Source organism: Peromyscus leucopus, chromosome 8a (assembly GCF_004664715.2).
Source record: "Peromyscus leucopus breed LL Stock chromosome 8a, UCI_PerLeu_2.1, whole genome shotgun sequence".
In the NCBI taxonomy this organism is placed as follows: Eukaryota; Metazoa; Chordata; class Mammalia; order Rodentia; family Cricetidae; genus Peromyscus; species Peromyscus leucopus.
The window spans coordinates 10,116,675-10,140,366 of record NC_051085.1 but is presented as its reverse complement, the minus strand read 5'-3'; the positions used below and the strand labels follow the sequence as shown (position 1 = coordinate 10,140,366).

Sequence of the window (23,692 nt, the reverse complement as noted above, 5' to 3'; positions counted from 1 at the left end):
AATCCTTCTACTAAGTACAAATGAACAGCGTGAGTAAGATTTTAGAAAGAGAACAGCATAGCACACAGCATTTCAAGCCTCTGCCCATCCTGCTTCCTCCTCTTTCTAATTAGGCAGTTAGCACTAGCCAAACCTCCATCCCCTGCTGCCCTGGTCCCCTCTCCAGTGATTTACACCCGTTTCACTGCTTCTGCCCTGGAACGCATGTGGGGGCTCTATACTTGTCTTTAGCTGAGTCCACAGAACGTCTTTCACATGGGTGTCTGTCTGTGGGAATAGCCATGGGAAGACGCCATGCTATTGCCTTCTAAAAATAACCCCTTTCCCACTAATTTTCCCTAACCATTGAGGCAACTGTTTTCCCTTCTAAGTCCCAAGTCTCTAACACTCCCATTTCTCCGATATATCAGTTGTTCACTGCTCATCTACCAGCCACCTAGGCTGCTGGCCTCTATCTCCCTCAGATTATAACTAGATCCATTTCAAGACGTGGCTGATTAATCTTCTCGGAAAGGCTTCAGTGAAGTCAGGTATGGCCATACATACCTGGAGGGGCCAAGGCAAGTTCCAGACCAACCCGAACTACATAGTGAGACCTTCTCTCAAACAGAAGGACTGGTGGCGTGGTTCAGTGGGTAGGGTACTTGCCACCAAACCTGACTACTGGTGGTGGATCAGCTACTGGGATCCACATGGTAGAAGAAGAGATCCAATTACTGTAAGGTGTTCTCTAACCTCTGACCTACAAGAGAGAGATGGAGAGATAGAGAGGGGTGAGGGAGGGAGGGAGGGAGGGAAGAAGGGAGGGAAAAAGAAATAAATAAATGTAATAACACAATTTTAACCCAAAAAAAAATATTTTAAGAACGTTCAATGGTGTCCTAGTAAAGAAAGGCAAATTGTCCAGCTGTACAGTTCCGATGGTGTTTCTCGACGCCCATACAAAAGCTGTCTCTCAGATGTGGAGACCATGTAGTTTTCCTCCTGTTTCCTGTGCTCTGTGGTTTCGCCCATCTCCCTTGTCTATTTCTGTCTCGTCTTTAATCTGGGCGAAGTGACTCACTTCGTACGCATGTAGCATGTCTCCTCCACTTACTAAAGTTCTTACATCCTTTCTGTCTTCCATCTACCAAGAATTCTGTGAAAACTAGAGGAACCACCCACACCCTCACACTGCTCCCATGTACAGACACACGTGCATGCACACACAAATGCAGTCCCGCTGTGAAAAACATGTTCAGTTATTTATACATATCGGGTTGGCAGACAAATTCAGGCACTCCTTCTAAAGCCTCCTAAAAGTCAAGAAAAATCCATCTAAAGTTAAAAAAATAAAGTGATCATCAGGAGGAGTCCCTCCCTCTTCTGCTCTGACAGATCCCTAAGTTGTAACTATGGAATCATCTTTAATGCTTTTAGCATATATTCTGTGTTCCAGTTTCAAAGGCATCATTAATTACTGATTGTGTAGCTGTGTGTCCTCTGCGTGTGTGTGTGTGTGTGTGTGTGTGTGTGTGTGTGTGTGTGTGTGTGTACCTTTGTCTATCCCCCCATAAGCATCCAAAGGGCAGTGCTCTTGCTTTGCAGGAATTGTATCTTCCCAGAACCTAACACATGCCTTGCATGCATCTGCTTTATTTGTCAACAAATGGATAAACAAGGACATGGGGCCAGGCAGTGAAGCACCCCTGTAATCCCAGTGCTCAGGAGGTAAAGGCAGGCAGATCTCCAAGTTCAAAGCCAGCCTGGTCAACAGAGAGAGTTAGAGCAGCCAGGGCTACACAGAAAAACCCTGTCTTGAAAAAAACAAAAACAACAACTAAGGACATAAACCATCCCCACTTACCATGCAATTCAGATACCATTTGTGTATACCAATTTCTCTTGATTATAAATACTGCTTCCAATATAAAACAGACCCTCAAATTACTAGACACCACTGTTGACATTCTTTTTCCTACTTTTGTATGCTTCAATGTTATGAAAATTTTAATTTCTTCCCACATAATTTAAGACCTAGTGTTTCAGTTATATAGTAGTCGTAGTCTTTCCTATAACAAATTGGTTTGAAAGGATGTAACCTTATTGGAATATTTGATTCTGTACTTTAGAGCATGATTTTTAAAAATTTCATGAACAAAAGTAAATTATACTGTCCAATTTTATTCAGTTAACTAATTAATTGTAGTGCTGGGATAAAACCCATGGCCTTGTGCTTGGTAGGTACATGCTCTAGTACTAAACAATATCCTCAGCCCCAAACTTAAGGATATATTTGCTTTGCAAGAGTTTTTGTTGTTGTTGTTTTGTTTTGTTTTTCGAGACAGGGTTTCTCTGTGTAGCTTTGTGCCTTTCCTGGAACTCACTCTGTATCCCAGGCTGGCTTTGAACTCACAGAGATCCACCTGCCTCTGCCTCCCGAGTGCAGGGATTAAAGGCGTGTGCCACTACGGCCCTGCGAAAGTATTTTTTATTTTTCTTTTTTACTTTTACTGAAAATGGATTTTTTTTTCTCACATAATATATTTTTGATTACAGTTTCCCTTCTCTCTACCCTTCACACTTCCTCCTATAGGCAGACTTTTCTTTCCCACCAGCCAGTTCCCAAATAACCACATTGAACTTCTTATTAATTACAAATACTTGGCCAATAGCTCAGGCTGGTTACTAGCTAACTCTTAATTTTAAATTAACCAATATTTCTTACCTACTCTCTGCTCTGTGGATGTACCTTCTTTCAACATGGCACGTTCATCTTTCTTTTCTCTCCATCTCTTAAGATTCCTCAGACTTTGCCCTTCTTTTTCCCAGCATTCTCTCTGCCCTGAAAATCCTGCCTAGCTATCAGCTAATCCGCTTTTTTTTATGAAGAGCAACACATTTTCACAGTGTACCAAAGGATTATTCTACAACATTTCCCCCTTTTTGTGTAAACAAAAAAGGAGGGTTTTTAACTTTAACATAGCAAAATTATATACAACAAAACAGTTATCAAGTAAGAATTACAGTTACACTATCCAGTCCTTTTGTATTTGGCAAATTTAGAGAAAATATTCTATTATCTATCTTATCTTCATTAGTCCAAAGTTTTATACCAAAAAACCCATTAAATTTGTATCAATATACAAAAATCTATACCAATGCAAAATATTTTAAGACTAGTAGTTGCTTTTTTAGTTTAAAAGTAGATTCAATAATCTATTCTTTTATCCTATCATTTCTATATTCTCCCATTTTCTTTTCAGAATGAGATCCCTGAATCTAATCTCCTTTGTCTGGCTTTTTTCCTGACAATGACCAATAACAACTTATAACGAACCCCCCTAAATGATAACAAACATCCATACCCCACTGAATGACCAAAAACTACCCACCCTACCTCTTGGGAATGTGGGTGTTGTGTTTTCTAGACTGCTTCCTGTTGTCTAGGGGCAATGGCACTTTAGGGGACCCTGAGAAAATTGGGATAATGGTAAAGTTCTGGGAGAGTCGATTGTTGTCCAATCTCAGTATAATGGGAAAGCGTAGAGATTATCTGAAATCTGACTGGAGTAGTCTGTGAGTCTGGACCGTCTCAGCTAGCAGCTTTGAAGTTGTTCTGGATACAGAATTTTGAGGAAACTGCAACAGAGGCATTCTGAGATATTGGATCACCTGGGCCATCCATTTTAAGTTTGGTTCCCTTGTTCTGAAAATACATAAACTTTTAAAGGTAACATACTTTACAAGTATAGAATATATGGTGTGTACAAGTCAGTTACAGATAATTTTTTTTTGTTTTATGTTTGTGCAGGTAAAATATACATCATGTGTCTTGTAGTTCTTCTAGGTTTATTTCTTTACATTTGTAGTCAGGATTTTCAGGGGGTCTTCCCTGATCAAACCTGATCCATATCAACCTGGAATGAATCCACAGCCTCTCATCTCATGTGGAAATAAAAGCATAACCTCTTCCCCAAAGTAGCATATCTTTTGACTTTCATTTTGAAGTCAAGACATTTTTAAAATATATGAGTTGGTTTAATCCAGCAGTTTCCATAATCCAATGTGTTTCAGCAGCTGTCTTTCCTTCATTAGCAATCAGAAAAATCTAAAGACAACACAATAACATATAGGATCCAGACTCTCTGTATATTTCCTATCTTTATGTGGCTTTTTTTAATTTTATTCCTTTTTTAAGGACTTTCTTATTTTTAAAACTATTTTTTTAATATATGACTATATATACCTTTTCTCTTTTCTCTCCCAAGCTTATATATGTTTTAAACACACTGTAACCCGTTTAGAGGGTTTTTTTCCCCATCTGAATCTGTCTTTACTGCATATCTCTATCCTTTTCTGACTTCATGAGCCTTTAAACTGCTAAGTAGTGTGGCTAGGACCACCTCAGCTTTGGCAGCTGGCTCTGGCCCACTCCTTGGCCTGTGAGAGATGAGCTCTATGCCTTATGGGCCTGGCCAAGAGTCGTGTTTATTAACCAGGAACTGCATTCAATACCCCAGCTCTGGGATACCAGTGGCCAGACTGAGGCAGGCATTCTTATTTAGTTTGCTGGGTCTTGTTTTGTTTTGTTATTATTGTTGTTGCTTTAGTTTTCTCAAGCCCTATGTGGAAATTCTGGTCCCACATTGGAAATGCCATTTGTTGTCAGACTTTCTGTCCTACCAACCAGTTCCCAAATAATCACACAGAGACTTATTAATAAATTATAAATGCTTGGCCTATAGCTTAAGCTTGGTTTTAGCTAGCTCTTGTAACTTAAATTAACCCATTTCTATTAATCTATGTGCATCACCAAGGCTCATGTATGTACTTTACATACTGCTCTCTCTCTGCATCTCATGGCATCTCCTCTGGCTCTGTTCTTCTTCTTCCTAGTGTCCTCTTAGTCTGGATTTTCTGTCCAATCTCTTCCTGCCTAGCTATAGTCCAATCAGTTTTTTTTTTTTTTTTTTTTTTTTTTGGTTTTTCGAGACAGGGTTTCTCTGTGTAGCTTTGCGCCTTTCCTGGAACTCACTTGGTAGCCCAGGCTGGCCTCGAACTCACAGAGATCCACCTGGCTCTGCCTCCCGAGTGCTGGGATTAAAGGCGTGCGCCACCACCGCCCGGCTCTACAATCAGTTTTTTATTAACAATGAGAGCAACATATTTTCACAGTGTACAAAAGGATTATTCCACTGCATCCCCCATTTCTGTCTCTCATTAGAAAACAACAAGCTTCTAAGGGAAAATAAAATATAATAAGATAAAACAAAAACTAACACATTGGAATAGAACAAAACAAACAGAAGGAAAAGAGCCCAATAAACAGCTATAGACACAGAGACCCACTCATCCACATACTCAGGAATCTCATAAAACCACTAAACTAGAAACTATAATATATAATACACACACATACAGAACCTGTAGGGTAAATTATATATAGATGTATATGTATATATGTACATATATATATATATGAAAATTAAAAGTAAGCTTAAAATATTTTAAAAAGGAAATACCCTGACACAACATTATAAGACAAGGAGCTCCAAAGATACCATGGAGTTTGTTTTCTGTTGCCCATCTACTTACTGCTGGGCATGCCACATACCCTTAAGAGTAGTTTGTTCCCCCAGTCAAATTCCCCTCCAGGAGAAAATGAAATTTTCATTTGCAAGTAGTTATCAATTTGAGGTGCCTTCTGAGTTGGGTTGGGGCATGTGTCCATTTCTCCTTCCAGCTCTAGGAGCCCAGCTGGTACAAAACATTACAGGTCCTATGCATGCTGCCTATGTCTCTGTGAATTCATGTGTGGGTAGATTGTGTTGATTTAGAGGACATTGTTTCTTTAGTGTCCTCATCCCTCCTCACTCTTATACTCTTCCTGCCTCCTCTTCCATGAGATTCCCTGAGCCCTGGGCAGGGGACAGGGAGGATTTAACAGAAACAAATAGGACTCAGTATTCCAAGGTCTCTCACACTATGCATCATGTCTGGCTATGTGTGTCTGTACCATCTGCTGCAGGAGGAAGCTTCTCTGATGATGGCTGAGCAAGGCACTGAGATGTGAATATAGCAGAATGTCACAGGGAGTCACTTTATTGCTATATTCTTTTAGTAGAACAGTAATAGTTGACTTACCCTGGGTCCCTGGGCTGTCCAACTTTAAGCAGTGTAAATATGGGTTCCATCTCATAGAGTAGACCCTAAGTCAAATCTCATATTACTTGATTACTCCCACAAGCTTTGTGCCACTGTTGTACTAGCAAATCTTGAAGGCAGGATACCATTATATATCACAGGTTTTGTGGCTACGTTGGTGTTTGTGTTTCTCTTTTGGTAGTGTGCAGAGTACTTCCCTATACATGTACCAAAGTACATGTACCTAGCCTGTAGGAGCGAAGGCTCTATGTACGCACCAGCTCAATTTCTCCATGTTTGATGAGTCATATGGGTGTTGTGTTCAGTAATAGGACCTTCCAATCAGTTTGTGGAAGCCACACCCATAGTCTTGGGAACAACGTGGGTTGTTTTGGGGTTCTCATGGGGCCCCTTTGGCCTACAACTCAATTAAATGTAACAAATTCCTAATACTAGAAGCTTCGTTTTGTGACAAGAGGTGTCCAGTGTGGCTCTAGCTTCCCCATCATTTGGCAATTTCATTTAGATCGTGTGTGTGTGTGTGTGTGTGTGTGTGTGTGTGTGTGTGTGTGTATGATCTTCTACTATATTAGGTTTCCATGCTACCCCCTCATATTGCTCTTACTTTCAGCTCTTCCCACATCCCCTCCCTCATCCCCCTCATCCTCTTCATCCCTCCCTGCCCCACTTGATTCTCTCACTCCAGTCACTCTCCATCTATTTTTATTACTCTGTAGTACAATTGGAGGTCAGGGTGTGTTGATACTTCATCAGTTCTTTTATTATTGAGGATTGTTTTAGCTAGCCTGGGGGGGGGTGTGTGTATCTGTCTTTGCATGTGTGTGTGTGTCTGTGTGTGTGTCTGTGTGTGTGTGTCTGTGTGTCTGTGTGTCTGTGTGTCTGTGTGCCTGTGTGTTTCCATATGAAGCTGAAAATTGTCCCTTCAAGATCTCTGAAGAATTGTGTTGGAATATGATGGGAATTGTATTGAATCTGTAAGTTGCTTTTGGTAGGATGGTTGTTTTTATGTTATTAATGACTCCCTGTGACATTTAATCTTACCGATCCATGAGCATAGGAGATCCTTCCATCTTCTAATATCTTCTTCAATTTCTTTAAATTTTTTTGTCATCCAAGTCTTTCACTTTTGGTTGGAGTTACCCCAAGATATTTTGTATTATTTGAGGTTATTGTGAAAGCTGTTGTTTCCCTGGTTTCACTCTCAGTCCAATTGTCATTTGTATATAGGAGGGCTACTGATTTGTGGGAGTTAAATTTTTTATCCCTCTACTTCACTCAAAGTGCTTATCAGCTGTAGGAATTTCCCAGTGGAATTTTTAGGGTCACTTATGTATACTATCAGATCATCTGCAAATAAAGATACTTAGACTTCTTCCTTTCCAGTTTATATCCCTTGATCTCCTTCAGTTGTCTTATTGCTCTAGCTAAGACTTCAAGTACCAGGTTGAATATGGATGGAGAGACTGGACAACCTTATCTTGTTCCTGGTCCCAATGGAATTACTTTGAGTTTCCATTTAAGCTGATATTGGCTACTGACTTGCTGTAAACTGTCTTTATTATGTTGAGATATGTCCCTTATATCCCTGATCTGTCCCAGCACTTTTATCATGAATGGGTATTAGATTTGTCAAAGGCCTTTTCTACATCCAATAATAGGACCATATCCTTGGGTTGGTTTATATGGTGTACAATCACATCTTCTCTCTTTTGTTTTTCCTTCCCTCAGAAACAACATGAGAGAGTGAAGGAGCAGATGGAAGTCGTGAGCACCTCTCTGAGAACGTCTACAGACTCTCTGATGATACCTCGGCTGACTCTTGAGGAACTTGATGAGATAATAAGGGTAAGGACATACCTGGATTGCTCAGACTTGCCTTTATAGCACCTTTGAACAGCAGCTCAGTGTCAGAGTAATCCAACTCAATTCAAGTTAGTAGGATTGCAAAATAATATCAGGTAATGGGAATCTCTAGTTTCTTGTATTACACCGTAGCTACTAACACACACACAGCTACTGAAATTTCAATTTCATAAAATTAGAAATTCAACTCCATTTGAATCAGCTGCATTTTACATCCTCAGGAGCAACATGTGGCTAGCAGCTTTGATGGCATAGATACGATCACAGTAAAATCTATTAAAAGTACTGATGTAGTTCCATCCCATTCACTCTACCTAGGGAGATATTTAACAAGCCAAATCATCCAATCAGTAAATAAATTAATGAACTGAATAGACAGTCCTCAAAAGAGGAAATGCACATAGCCAACAAATATTTGGAAAAAGAATGTTCAACATTTTTAACTATCAGGGAATGAAAGTTAAAGCCGCTTTGAGAATCTGTCTCATGCCAATCAACATGGCTATCATCAAGAAAACAAATGGTGGCCGGATGTAAGGAGACATGAACCTGTATTCACTGACAATTGGGAATGTAGCCTTGTGCAGCCACTGTGGAGTAGAACTACCACGTGACCCAGCTGGACCACTCTTTGGTATATAAATGAAAAACTAAGTCAACGTAGCATAGAGATCCTTGGACACCCCGAATTATTCATAATAGATAAGAAATGAAACCAACCTAGATGTCCATCAACAGATGATTAGGTAAAGAAATAAAGGAAAATGAGATCATGATGTTTGCAAGAGAATGACTCAGAAAGACAAATGCCAGGTGTTTTCTCTTATTTGCGGAAACTAGATTTAAAATTGTACATATGTGTGTGATTATATACGTGTGTGTATAGGTCATGAAACTAGAAAGGGCATTAAGAGAGGAGAGGAAGAGCTCTTACAGGAAGGCGGAAGTAAAAGCTGTGGTGGGATACATGCAATAAGAAAGTAGAGCGGAAGACTGGTGGGGGGAAGGAGGGGAGCCAGCGGAGACAGGCAGGGTCACAAAGCAGGGCAGTGGGGATGACCATGGAAAAAGAACCAGCTCTAACAGCAATGTGCATGAAAATGCCATAGCCGAGCCAGTTACTTTGTGTGCCAACGTAAAGGTTGATTTTGTAAAAGCCAGCCCTCGAAAACCTTCTAAAAAGGCATGCTTTTTAAAATAGAAAATTTCAAATAAATAAATAAATAAATAAAATAGAAAATTTCCAGTGAATGAAGCTACCTTGAAATAAGTGACTGCGCTTGTTTTTATTACCTCTGAAGGACTAAAGCAGTCTGGCCACCACATCACTCTTCTTCAGCTACTCAAGTCCCTAAGTCCCTGCCTTCTCCAGCCTAGCTCCTATCACTCACTACTCCTAGTGATGTCAAAATCCTTGAGGATGAGCCCACCAAAAATCTCTCCAGCCTTCTCCTCAGCCCACCTCTATTGTCCCTTTAAGGCCACACCCACGTCTTGCCATCCATGATCCTACCTTCTCCTGAATCCATCTCGAACCCTCCCTTGCTAAGTACTGTCTCTTCGTTTAGAGCAGCCAGGCCAACCATTCTCCAGCCACATCAGCCCCTCCTCCCTCAGGGATCCTGGACCTCTACCTCCTGTCTTTTCTTCTTAACCCGCTGAAACTGTCAGTCTAATTATTCCTGGAGAAGACCGTGAACTCCCAAGTGTACCTGTTCCTGTTTATCCACATACAGATTCTAACCCTGAGTCCCTAGTATCATAGCTGCACTCAAGCAGCCGAATGTGACTTGTAAGAAACCTGTCGGTAAAAGGGAGGTTGCCTGCTGTTCGAGATATAGCACAAATATTAAAAGATCTTACTAATAAAAAAATAAATAAACCTGGAGCCAGATATTGGAGTGAAAGCTGAAAGACCAGAGAAACAGAACAAGCCAGCCACAAGTTCTTACCTCTACAAAATCCTCAGTCTCCAGACAGTGAGTTCCTGTTTCCTCTCACCTTATATACCTTTTTCTGCTCTGCCATCTTACTTCCTGGGATCAAAGGCGTGGGTGCTTCCCAAGAAAAGGCATGAGGTCTCAAGTTTTGGGATTAAACATGTGTGCCACGGTGCCTGGCTCTGTTCCCAGTGTGGCCTTGAACTCACAGAGAACCAGATGGAGTGATAGGATTAAGGGTGTGTGTGCCATCACTGCCTGACCTCTATGTCTAATCTAGTGGCTGGCTCTGTCCTCTGATCCCCAGATAAGTTTTATTGGGATGAACGATACATCACCACAGTTGCCGTCCTCGGAGTCGGTACAGGGCAATCCCAGACACTAAATTCTGAGCACAAAGGAGATTTATTACTCCTGGGAGGAAAGGAAGGAGGGAGGAAGGGAGGGACAGACGGACAGACAGAGGGCGGGCTGCAAGGGCAGACAGCAGGTAGCAGCAGCAGCAGCAAGCTCCATGCTCTAAGCATTTTTGCAGGAGTGGGTTTTTAAGGAGAAAAACAGGGAGCCTGTGCTAGGGTAAGCTGGTAAGTCCTGATTGGACACTATTAGCCAAATAATGAATTTTGACTCTCCGACTTTGATGTTTTGTCTCAGGAATGAGTCAGTGGCACGGACCGTGAGGGTTAGCTTTAGGAATGTAATGTACGGTGTTCGGCAAGGGAGAGAAGGGGAAAAGGGAAAACCTGTTGGCTCCGTTGTGCCATGCTCGGGCCTGCGAGAGCCCTTCACGGCCTCCCTGCCTTCAGCTCAGGCTGGTGGCTTTGCTTCCTATACCACTGGAAAACCGAAAACAACCAGAACTCCCTCACCTCTCCTCCTTCAGTCCGCCAGCCCACCTGCTTCTGGATCTACACTCCCCCCTCACTGTAGAGGGTTGCTCCTCCTGCTCCCCAATCCTGTCCTCCCTGAAAATATGGTTGTAAGGGGTTTTTTCCAGTCTCCTTATCACCCAGTTCTTAAGCTTTGTTGAATCCTTACTTACTCTAGTATCTCCTATCATCTTTTAAAAAGATTTATCTATTTACTATGTATACAGAAGAGGGCACCAGATCTCATTACAGATGGTTGTGAGCCACCCTGTGGGTGCTGGGAATTGAACTCAGGACCTCTGGAAGAACAGTCGGTGCTCTTAACTTCTGAGCCATCCCTCCAGCCCTCTCCTATCATTTAAACACATACAAAGAAAGAAAACTGCCCTTTGAAAAAGCTGTTGTTAAAAAGCTGGAAGCCCCTCCTGATCTTTGGCCTATCACTCTGTTCAGCATCATGGAAGAAAATGTCTCTAGTCACAGGTGCCTCCCAGCCCCGCAGTGTCTACTGGCTCCACCCACTCTGCATAGGATCCCAGGACTCTCCGATGATGCAGCTCTCTGCATCCTCTGTGTGGCAAATGCATTAGTGCAGACCACATGCAGCTACTGCCCTTTCCTCTCTTTGTGATTGTTGAACAACCCTCCAAAAGCGAGAAATATATTCTTAGCTCAGGGCTGTGTAAGGAAGATTTGGAGCTGGACCTGGATCTGAGCCGTGCTGGTCTCTGCTCTGGAGAAGGCGGGGCTTAGCATTCGGTGTGGAGCCTTCTTTTGTATCCTGGTCTCTCCTAGTCATTGGCTCTGAGGGCCTTCAAGAATAGTTACGCAGATGATTGCACAGTTTACAGCGCCGTGTCTGAACCCCCTGTCCAAACCTTTGTAGGCAAATGCTTATTGGACATTACAAGTCAGAAGGCAGGGTTCTGTGTTACAAAATCAGAATTCCATCTACCATATAATAAGCACATCAAACCTCACGGATTCTGAGTAAGAGCTGCCCCCCACCCCCATCTCAGTAAGCGGCCCCTCCCACCTGCTCAGGTCCCAAATCCCAAATCACTCCTGAGTGCTCCTTTCTTCGCATGACTTTTTACCAGGATGTGCCGGCCCCTCTGTCTGAAATGAACCCTAGCTTCTGGCCACTCCCTCATCTCTGCTGCTAACCACCTGGTGCCCCGTGTGAAGTGGCAAAGAGCGCCGCTGACAGATGAGTTCGCCGCCGCCGTGGCGCTTCTAGACCCATTCCCAACCCGTTAGCAGAAAAATCATTTTAAAACATGATCAAACTCTGCCGTTTCTCCTGCTGAACTTCTAGTAACACTTAAAATCAGAACCACTTTCCACCGTGACCCAGGAAGCACCCCGTGACGTGGCTCATCCACCTGTCCGGCCTGGCATTAACTTCCTGTCTTCCTCACCACCGGCTACTTAGCAGCTCAGCAAACTCCCACTTTCAAAAGCACCATACATAGTCCTCCCTCAAGGCCTTTGCACCCACTGTCCCTAGATCTTTAAAAAATGGCGCATCATCTTTGGGACAGTTTCATCCAAGAGGTCCCCATACTCCTAACCACTATCCACTCCATCCTCCACGTTGCATTTTGTTCAAAATAGCTTTTGCTTTCTAAAAGTAGCTTGCCCACTTCTGTGATCATGGCTAACTGTCTGGGCCCCCACCGCCTCCCCAGCGGCAGCCCTTAAAGGCAGCAACTTTGTTGTCTTCTCTCCAAAGAGTGTTGGGCGTGGACTAGGCACACAGTGGACACTAGTTAAAGGAATAATGAGATATTGCGTAAAGATGAATGCCTGTGACATTTTTCTGTTTATATAATTCAAAACAAAGTGACCAGCCAAATGGCTAAAGGCTTAATATAACCTCTAAGAAATAAATCCTGTGTGTTAGAAACTGTGCTCCAGTCTACAGAAATAAAACCCAATTCAACTCAGTTCCCGATTCCTAAGAGTTGGTGCTATCATGTAAGAGTCTGTAATATCATGAGTGAATGATCGTGTACAATGATTACAGTGATGGGAGTGTGAATAACAGGCCTGTGGGAACACGAGCTCACCCAGGAAGCCAGGAATTGCTGCCGAGTGGGAGTAATGTTCGAGTTGAATTCGGGATGAGTAGAACTCCAAGTAGGTCCCGAGAGGAAAACTATTCCAGATTGGGGAGATAGTGTGTACGGTGGCCACAAAATATATATACAGCATTAAGGCAACCGGTTAGACAAGGTTGGTCTATAAGATACAGTGGAGAAAAAATGACTAAATCAGCAGAGAAAGATGAACCAGGCAAGAACGAAGCTACAAGGGGAAAAGCAATGGGTTGATTCTGGGAAGGGGAATGATATCATTGTCACCATTCCTGCATCATGGTGGAGACCAATAAAAAGCCAGAAAGACTCAGCTCATAGGGAAATACTGGCTACTTGGGCAAACCTTGCCAGTGCCTCTCCTCACTGTGCCCTGTGAGAAGGGAAGATTTGCTTTATTGATAAATTTAGGAAGAACTGTCCAGACCCTGCTCAACTCCATCCTCTTCTTGGATGGAAGCCTTGGGCAGAAGGACTATTTCCTTGTGTTCTTCTGTAAGGAAGCTCTTTGGGCATAAGGACCCCTGACAGTCACACTGCCTGACTGAGAGGTACAGACCTCTTGGATTAAACTATCACAAAGATATGAGTCATTTTTTTTTTTTAAAGATCTAGGGACAGTAGGTGCAAAGGTCTTGAGGGAGGACTACGTATGGTGCTTTTGAAAGTGAGAGTTTGCTGAGCTGTTAAGTAGCTGGTGAGGAAGTACAGTAGACTAAACTGTACTTCTCAGACTGAGTACCAGTTCACAGGTGGCTGAGATCTGAATGCTTTTACCTCAGCTGCACAAAAATAAGGCAACATGCTTGGTCTCTGTATTTATTTATTTTCCAACCTGTTTAGAAATTGGATGCTGGAAAGCAAGGCTTCCTACTGGTAGATTTCCCCCAGAGAGATTTACTATGAAAGGTGGAGCGCCAACAGGATGTATGGCTACCGGAAGCTGTGTGTTTAGTTTTCGTCTTAGAGGAAATAGAGCATGTCCGAACGATGAGGAAGCAATCCATCGAGAAGGGGGTGAAGATGCAGGGGTACACAAATCCTCCTTACGGTAATTTAGGCCTGAAATTGACAAGAAGGAAGATGATCAATTTTGTTGTTATCTGGAGAAACTGTTCTACGTTTCTCTAAGATCCAGTTACTTTTTGTTTTTCTTTAGAATGCATCTGGAATTTATGCAGAAATAGATGGAGGCAAAAATGAGCTGCAAGGAAAGCTCTCCAACCTAAGTAACCTGAGTCATGATTTAGTCCAAGAAGCTATGGACCATGCAGCCAACCTTCAACAGGAAGCTGACGAGCTGAGCAGGTAACGCCTGAGCTTTAGAAATGCAGATATTTACAAGGGCTGAATGAGACATTTATATTCAGTTCCATACAGGCTAGGATAAAGCAAGTAGATTGGGGTGGGTCTACTTGATTGCTGATTTGCTTGTTAATGGTTCCCTCAGAGCCAATCATCATTTTTTGCAACTGTTTATGGAAGATACGTTTTGTTTTTGTTTAAATCTTTGAGACTAGAAACCTGTGCTCTAGGCATGGGTACAAGTGAGTCTGTTCCACAATTATTAGTAAATCAAATCCCTTCACAGTATCTAATTCCACCATTATCACCTGCTTTTTTCATAGACATTGTTTACTTTCCATACCCAAATATCATAAGCCACGCTGGCTGGGAGTTGCCATACAACTGACTTCTGGTAAATACTCAACTTTCTGCAGTGCCCAGCAGGAAATATTTGATTTAACTCCCATTAGGAGAAAAATCAATTGACAATTTCCCTTATAGCACCTAGAAAAGAGTCACACACCCTTTGGACACTCAGTTAATGCTAATTGGCATGTACTGAAAGACTGGAATTGGATTCCTGACCCTGAAATCGGTACATGAGATCAGTATAGGAAAGGTAAGAGGGGAGAATGGAGGTTAATGTCTATTCCAAACACACGGTGTCCTTTTCTCCTCTTCATCAAAACTTTCGAACATCCTTCCAGACTGAGTGAGGGGGGCTTAAGGAATAAGAGAGGGGAAGGAAGGGAGAGAGAGAGGGAGGGGAAGGGTAAAGGGAAGAGGAAGAGGGAGGGAGGAAGAAAAGGAGAAGGAAGAAGGGGGAGAGGAGATATAACACGAAAGCATGCAATATTGGTGGTGCTGGTGTGTTACAGTTACTCAGTTTGGTGCCATGTCCTTAGGAAGTGTGCTTTTAAGGCAAGCAATAAAAGGGACTTAGATAAAATGCCAGTTTTGATGGTTGCATATCAGTTGATTATTAGTTGTGAGCCATCCTCTGGCTCTCTCATCATTCCTTCATCTTTTCAGCAGCCACAACCCACTGGTGGGTGCACACAGCGCCCTTCTCCAAATGTCGCTGTGCAGTGGCCTTCCAGCAGGGTTCCATGGAAGCTACTGTACATTTCACTTACACCACAGTCACAAATATGGATCACCCTGACATCGTGTTTCTGACTCAATCTCTTCTCAGACACATTCCAAATTTATAGACCCTTCCCCTCAAAATGTAAAGACTGAAAATTCCTCAGCATCTGCCTGGTGTACTCACCTTTTTTCCTTTATCTCTTTTTGCCTGTTAGGGAGCTTATGTTGTTTTGTTTTGTTGCAAAGTATCTTATAACCCAGACTAGCTTCCAACTCTGTACAGCTAAGGATGACCTTGAACTTCTGGTCCTCCTGCCTCTTCCTCCCAAGGGCTGGGGTTACAGGTGTGTACTGCCGAGCTGTTTCACGCCTCACTGGGAATCAAATCTAGGGCTTTGTGCATTCTAGGTGCTTGGTTTGTATTTGTTTGTTTGGGTTTCTTGGGCAAGATCTTAGGGTCTCACTCTGTAGCCTAGGCTGGCTTGAAACTCTCAGATATCTTCCTGCCTTTGCCTGTTGGGGGCTGGGCTTACAGGCATAATATGCTTTTCCTTGTCTACTTTCTTCATAGTTTATTCTTGGAGCCATTTCTAAAGAGAGGTCCCAGAGAGGATGGGTAGAGAGCATTTGGAAGGGAATCACCTCCATATAATGTGACTCTTACCATGGCTGATCCTTTTCTCCATCAAAATTAAGCTCTGTGTCATGATCACAAATAATGAAATCAAAATCATTTCATTGTCTTCATTTTTTCCCCCTGCTGATATGAGAAAATTCAAATGCAACATTTTTGTTGATCCCTACTGTGCCCATGGGGGTGGGCGGGGTGAACCCCCTGTAGAGCAATTGGCTGATGATGGGTAAACAAAGAGAAGTAACTGAGGAAAGGCAGAGGAAGTTGCTCAGCCTGAGAGCAAACTGGGCCTGGGGCAGACGGAGGAGACTAAGAAAGAGCTGACCCGCCTCATCAGTTCTGTGATTGGAAAAGAAGACCTGGGTGGGATCTGCGGTGTCCAGCATTGTCTGCAGGGTAGTGAGGAACCAGGTGGTACAAGCTGTGAGTGTCAGGGACTGGGAGGAAATGAGGAGCCCTGGAGCTGAGAATCAGTAAGTAAGACACAAAGGATTTAGGGTGAGCCATGGAAGTGGGGGTGGGGCTTGTATAATAGAGGATATTGGTTAGCCAGGCATGATGGTGCAGGCCCTTCATCCTAGTACTCAAGAGGCAGAGGCAAGCTGAGTTCAAGGCCAGCCTCATCTACATAGTGAGTTCCAGAACAGCCAGGACTATGTAAAGAGACCATGTTTCAATAAACAAACAAACAAATAATAAATGAATGAGTGAGTGAATGAATGGAAGGGAGGGAGGGAGGGAGGGAGGGAGGAAGGAAGGAAAAGGAAGGAAGAAAGGAAGGAAGGAAGGAAGGAAGGAAGGAAGGAAGGAAGGAAGGAAGGAAGGAAGGAAGGAAGGAAAGCAGAAAGTATTGGTCAGGAAACTAAATGTCACACATAGTTTCCAAGTCCAGTTCAGAAATGGTATAACAATAATCCTAAAGTTCAAGAATCATTACACAGTTGATCCTGGCTATGCCAAGTGTGAATCCTTAGAAGATATGTGGTTACTAGCTGTTGTATGTGAGAGTACCCAGTCCGTAATAGGGTCTTGGTAAACCGTCCACGAAGCTTACCCGAGCTAGGAAGGGATAAGGCAGAGAACATGGTGTTTCAGGGCAGAGGGGAGGCTAGACTGAGGTGAGGCTGTCTGAGGGACCAGACAGACCTTAGCAAACCAGTGTGTGGCCGACCTGGCAAGCTCTGCACCCTCTCCAGGGGCTGCGCCTCCTCTATAGAAAGAGAGTAACAGTTGGGTAAGGAGTAGACAGATGCACCACGCCTCAGGTCTTTGTGTGACTTGTACAATTTAAATCAACCCTTGCTGGAGGAGGAGCAGGGGGCTCTTTAAATCCCCGTTCCCCCTTTCAGCAGCTACTGCCAAGCAGCGGCTGCTGTGGAGCCTAAATCGGATGGCACATTGGGGGCAGCGTGGAAAGACAAATGCGAACATAATGTACTCCCAGGGGGAGGTTCTTGGAAAAACCTTCCAAGACAGGTGGCTTTGAAAAACCAGGAAGGAGGGCATCTGTGATCACAGAAGTGTCCAAATGAAACCCTAAACGTGGCCCCATTTCCTACGGAAGGAAGAAGGAAACGTGACCAATTCGTTTTATTAACAGAAATTTGCGCGGTTCAGACATGAACGGACTGGTGCAGAAGGCCTTGGATGCATCGAATGTCTATGAAAATATTGCCAACTATGTCAGTGAGGCCAATGAAACGGCAGAATTTGCTCTGAATATCACTGACCGAATTTATGATGTAAGTAGCCCTTTACCTCAGGGTTTGCTGGTATATCGCCTCATCTCTGGCTTTTAGTTTCTGGGTTTGTTTGTTTGTTTGTTTGTTTGTTTGTTTGTTTATTAACAGATTCCTATCATCTTTCTTGTTTCTTTATGCAAAAGCATCATTGTTGTTAGAATTCTGCCCTCACTCCAGCTGCATGACCGCACATGCACAGTTTAGGAGTTAAGCAAAGCATCTTGCATCTTACGTCACCAGTGTGCGCTGGTGACTATGTGCATGGCACGGTCATGCAATCTGTGCATGCGTGGCTTAGCTCTGTCAGCCCGCCTGCGCATGTGCACAAGAACCCTTAAAGAGCGGGACACAGACCCCACCCCACCCCCTCTCTGTTCTGTTCTCTCTTCCCCCACCACCATCCTTCTCTCTCTGCATGTCCTCCTTCCCCAGGCCTGGTTCTCTTGTTCCCCGACCTATCTTTCTCCTAATAAAGCTCTGATACTGACACTGGGTTTTGTCGTGACCGTGACCTTTCCATGCGGTAACCAGCGCCGGTAACCAGCGCCGCTTATCGTTCTTACAATTATGTCTTGCTCTTATTTGCTACTGTACTTCCTCCTCCCCGCTCACTTGTCTATCTTCCTTCCCCTAAATAATCTCCTCTGCTTTCCTCCACATGTGTGTGTGTTAGAATACATATACATGATACATTATACCTAGCACAATACGCAGTCTATATGTGTTTCATGTATATGTGTGTGTATCTCTGTTTTTCTAACATCATCCCTTAACCCTTGACCTTTCCATGAAAAACTAAAATGTGAGAAGGGTCAGGAGCACTTAGAAAAGAGCATTGTGTTCCATAAAGGTTTGGGTTTGCAAGTTCATTGGATGAGTCCAGTTCGCAAAAAAGCATTCCTTTGCAGACGCTGTTTCATTCGCTGATTTTTTTAGGCTAGTATCTTCTAATAGAGAAGATGTCTTAGGACGCATTCTTCTTTTTTTTTTTTAAGTTTTTTTTTTTAAAGATTTATTTATTTTGTATACAGTGTTCTGTCTGCATGCCAGAAGAGGGCGCCAGTTCTCATTACAGATGGTTGGGAGCCACCATGTGGTTGCTGGGAATTGAACTCAGGACTTCTGTAAGAACAGCCAGTGCTCTTAACTGCTGAGCCATCTCTCCAGACCCCTCTTTTTTTTTTTTTTTTTTTCTTCTCAATTCGAAATTATTTATCCAGTGGTTTCTTTATGAGAGTCCTTAGTACAAGCCTTGGCCAAAGCGTTCTCCTGGTTTGCTGAGTTTTCCTGGGGCGGGGGGCGGGGGCTGCGTTTGGGCATGCTCAGACACTGTTGCCTCCTCTGTGTTCCGTTCTTGATTCTGAGCTGTGCCAGAGCAGCTGCATGAATCTCGCGTGGCGTTTGGCAGATGAATGCCATGGTCTAAACCTGAAAACCAGGAGAAGCTGGCGTTGCTCCGCTGCTCTTACCCCTCTGTGACCACTTGTTTTGTAGGCTGTGAGTGGGATTGACACTCAGATCATTTACCACAAGGACGAAAGCGACAACCTTCTCAATCAAGCCAGAGAGCTGCAAGCAAAGGCAGATTCTAGTAAATATCTCATTTTCTCCTCCTTCTGATTCATAGCCACCTTTTATGAATGCAGACGAAATTCTAAAACTGAGGCTTGAGAAGTAAATAATATTCCACTAAATAATGTATCAGCGCCTTAGAATCCAGTCACAAAACAGCAGGCTTGGTATTTCAACATATGGGGGAAATTCATACTAATCAAATGGGCTGGCTGACAGAAACATCAGACTGCTGATATTCAAGGAGATAAAACCATAAAATATACTAAGCACTAAAACTAGGTTACCCATCCAGAAGAACCTCCACATTTTTACAGTGAAGGGAGGCATCACCCCTGTGAGAGTTGACCGGGATGACTTGATACATCATCCCCATGAGAGTCGATTGGCATGATGGGATACCACAAGCCGTCAGGTTGGTCAGCTCGGCTACAGCTTGTTTGCCGCAGCGGATGGCTGTGGACAGCCCTAATAGATACATAGAAGGAAGCTTTCCCCACCGCTCTGAAAGTGAGCACACTGGGAAGGGGACAGAGAAGGACGCAAGTGAAAAGCCTCAGTCCTTCTGAACCTCATGAGTCACGCCTACAAACAACTGAAAGGACCAAGAATATCATTAAATGGTCCTCATTTCTGAGGTCATGGACTCATTCCTAACGATATTTGAGCATTGACTAGTGAGTTGGAAAGCCATTCTCCAGCTGACTTCTGACTCTCACCTGAAAGCAAGCCAAGTTGGAAACAGAAAACTTCATGAAATTTTATCAAAGCAATTAATCTCAAACCAACCATGCATTATCTTTTTGTCCTCTTCTGAAAAATATTATAAATAGAAAAGAGCACGCTTTGATTTTCATATTCTGAATGCTGAATACCTCAAGGCCACTGCTATTTTATGCTTTCTAGGTAGAAAAAGGTAATAAGAACACTATTAATTTTCTCTGTCCTAATTTATTACATAATTCACATTAATGTCTTGTGGAACTAATTCTGAATATGCTTTCTGGAAATTAATGAGAACATTAGCAGTAAAGAATTAGGATTTTGTTTTGTTTTGTTTTTTGAGATAGGGTTTATCTGTGTCACAGTCCTAGCTGTCCCCCTGTAGATGGGACTGGACTCGAACTCACAGAGATTTGCCTGCCTCTGCCTCCCGAGGGCTGGGATTAAAGGCATGCTGCCAAATCTGTGAGGTGCTTTTGTTTCTTGAGTTGGGAAGGCCAGCATATAGCAATCCTTATAAGTCAGTCTCTTAAACATTCTAACAGTTGTGCACACATGTTCTCAGTGAATGCTACCATTACCGAGTCACTGAGCCTGCTGAAAGCAACCTTCCTGTCTGGAAATAGTGTGTCCTCAGAGTCCCGTGTTTTATATCCAGTAAATCTCTTGCATCAGCTTCTTTGACAGTCTGGCAGATCTGGTCACATATTTCATGATCTGTTTTTGGTTAAATTCCTTCCCTTGTATAAGGAACAACATAAAGAAGTTAGGACCATGTAAACTTGATAGGACTTTCTCCTTTGGGCAATAAGCATGTTTGTGATGTAAATTCAGATTTTCATCTACTCACTTACATTCTAATTCCAGGTTAGTGTTTCTCCATTTTCAAATGGCTTTCCGTAATGAGTAGTCTTTATTTCTCAGCCTGCTTTCTCTTTTGTTTTCTGTAACAAAGTTTAACAAATCGTAATAAACTTAAGAAAGTGCCATTTGCCTTAATCTTGTGAAAGAACAATAGCCTCTTCCATCAGGAAACACTTTCAGCAAAACATTTCTTTTTATAAATATCCAGCCCCAAATAGATTCTCCTCTTATTTTTATCAAGTCCCAAATATAAAGTTAAATAAAGCAGCATTTAATGCAGTCACAGGCCCCAAACCAAAAGCTGAAAGTGCTTTTATATCTGAAAACAGAAACTTCAAAAAATGAGAAGGGAGGTTCACTGTCACTAGAAACTATGTTAAGCCACTCTTGGCATGCTGGGAAATTCTCAGAAACCTAGAGGAGATAAGTACGTGCTTGTTCCTGGTTACACTGTACTTGGTGACGGGAAAACAGGGACGCTCCACCTTGTATACACTATACCCAGCAGTAACAACATACTCAAAGATGGACATAGAAACAATGATGCCCTATGGGGTGTGAGTTTCTTAGAAGCCCAATGGAGGAAACAAAAGGAAAGAAGAAGCAAGACAACCATAAATTTCCTGGCACTTTAGAAGTAAGCCATAGCCAAACCCAAACCACTAGTTACTGGGAAAGCTGGTCTTCCATTCAGATAAAGAAATACAACTTCATGACCTTCTAGGATTTGCTCAATAATAACCCCAGTTTGGGAACCATGCCCGGGACATATTTTTAAAGAAAAAGAAAACTATCACAAATGAATGGCAGAGAGAAGATGATCCTGTAGAACTGTATACGCATAAAGGTACGCTGTCAGTAAGCTCAGAAATTAAACTCTCCCATAAAGAAGTCTCCAGAGTCCCAGTGAATTCTTTCCAAATTTCAGAGAAGAAACAGCACCACTTTTATTCAAACGCTTCCAGATAATAGCAAAAGAAATAGTCTCCAAACTTGTTCTATGAAAGCCGGCAAAATGTAAATACCAAAACCTCAGGAGACATAGAAAAAAGGGAAATGAAAGCCAAATTCTCTTAAAGACACAAAAATCCTAATCAGCCAGATGTGGTGGCTCATACCTGTAATCCCAGCATTCCAGAAGCTGTTGAGACAGGAGGCTGGCTACGAAGCCAAGGCCAGCTTAGGCTAGAGAATAAGACTCTAGCTTAAAAAACAAAAGATATTAGCAGTCAAATCTACCATGTATACAAATGGTAGTGTGTGGTGAGCAACATAAATTTATTACAGGATTTCAAAGGTAGTTTAACAGTTAAAATATCTCACCACATTTACAGACTATAAGAGGAGAACATTCATATCATCTCACTATACACAGGAAATGTTTTTTTAATTTACTTTTTAAATTTTTTATATATAATTTGGTCATGTTCTTCCCCTCTCCTCCAGCTCCCCCCAGACCACCCCTTCCTACCCACTTTACATCCTTAATAAAACAGCACCCATCCAATATTTTTTAAACTCTTAGTAAACAAAGAACAGAAGGAAATTTCCATAATCTAATAAAGAATAATAAAATAATATTCAGCAAACACATTTATAATAAAATATTAAAAGGCCTTTCCAATGAGGCTGCAAACAAAACCAGGATATCCCCATTACCAGTTCTAAATGAAATATCTAAGTATGAATTTAAAAAATAATAGATACCATATTCACTGAGGGACTCAACTTTGTAAAATGGACAGTTCTACAACACATATTTATGGGTGTAATACAGTGATGGTTGAGACACTGTAACACTATGGATGTACAGATAGACTAATTCTGGAATGAGAAGAGAGAGAAAATGCCAGCAGCCAATCTTGAGAAGTAAGAACAAAATATCTAATCAATAACATATCTCAGCAACACTAAATGGACTGAGTGGGTGCATGTATATATTGACATGTGTGTAGACATGTAACAACATAATCAAAGAAAAAGAAAACAATAGAGATAATGCATGAAAGAAGGAGGGCTTAGAAGGAGAGGACGGGTAATAGTGAGGAGGAGCCAGGGTATAATAATAATGACTGAGGATGATCAAAGTATATTATATACATGTATGAAATGTCATAATGAAACTCATTGTTTCATGCAACTGGTAAATGCTAATGAAAATGGAAAAATATCAAGACTTATAGATATCAGAACAAACATATAAAAGATTATAGTACTTTGTCATATTTGGGGGAATTATAACCAGATAATACCTTCACTTACACGCACATACCTCCCCATGCATATACACATAATTAAAAACAAAATAAATCTTTATTTGTAGGGACTGGAAAGGTGGGTTAACAGGTAGGAGGACATACTGTTCTTGCAGAGGACCCAGACTTGGCTCCCAATACTTAACCTCTGGTAGCTCACAACCATTTATAACTTGAGTTCTAGGGTAGGCAGTGCCCTCTTCTGGCCTCTGTGGGCACATACACTCACGTACACATACCCCATACAGACACAAACATATACACATAAATAAAAATAAAATAGGTCTTTAAAGCTAGATGATAATAGAAGCCAAATAGTGGTCCTCTCTGGTTAATCCTAGACAGAACACAAAAGAGCTTGGTGGGTGCTCATAATGTTCCATCCTGATGACTTCCGTGTGGCCATATTTTGTGTTCACTGTGTGCAAGTTCACCAAACTGTGCATATATAATGTTTCTTAGGTACGTGACATATATTTATAAAATTTTTATTGAGAGAACTAGGAGGACAATGGATTCTATTACAACCAGGCATCATCACATGGATAGATAAATGTCTTTTTGACTTTATCATTTGCGCTGCTGGATTTTTATCAGCCACAGCCTTG

The 23,692-nt window shown here is 42.2% G+C and overlaps 1 protein-coding gene across 2 annotated transcripts in view; it reads left to right on the top strand.

The window, feature by feature from the left end:
• Lama4 (laminin subunit alpha 4) overlaps positions 1-23,692 on the top strand; it is a 148,385-nt gene that overhangs the window by 78,654 nt on the left and 46,039 nt on the right. For both annotated transcript variants that reach the window (XM_028874826.1, XM_028874825.2), the window contains exons 12-15: positions 7,876-7,992; positions 14,078-14,226; positions 17,529-17,670; positions 19,165-19,261. In XM_028874826.1, the coding sequence (XP_028730659.1) occupies positions 7,876-7,992; positions 14,078-14,226; positions 17,529-17,670; positions 19,165-19,261 (505 nt within the window). The remainder of the gene's footprint in view (positions 1-7,875; positions 7,993-14,077; positions 14,227-17,528; positions 17,671-19,164; positions 19,262-23,692) is intronic.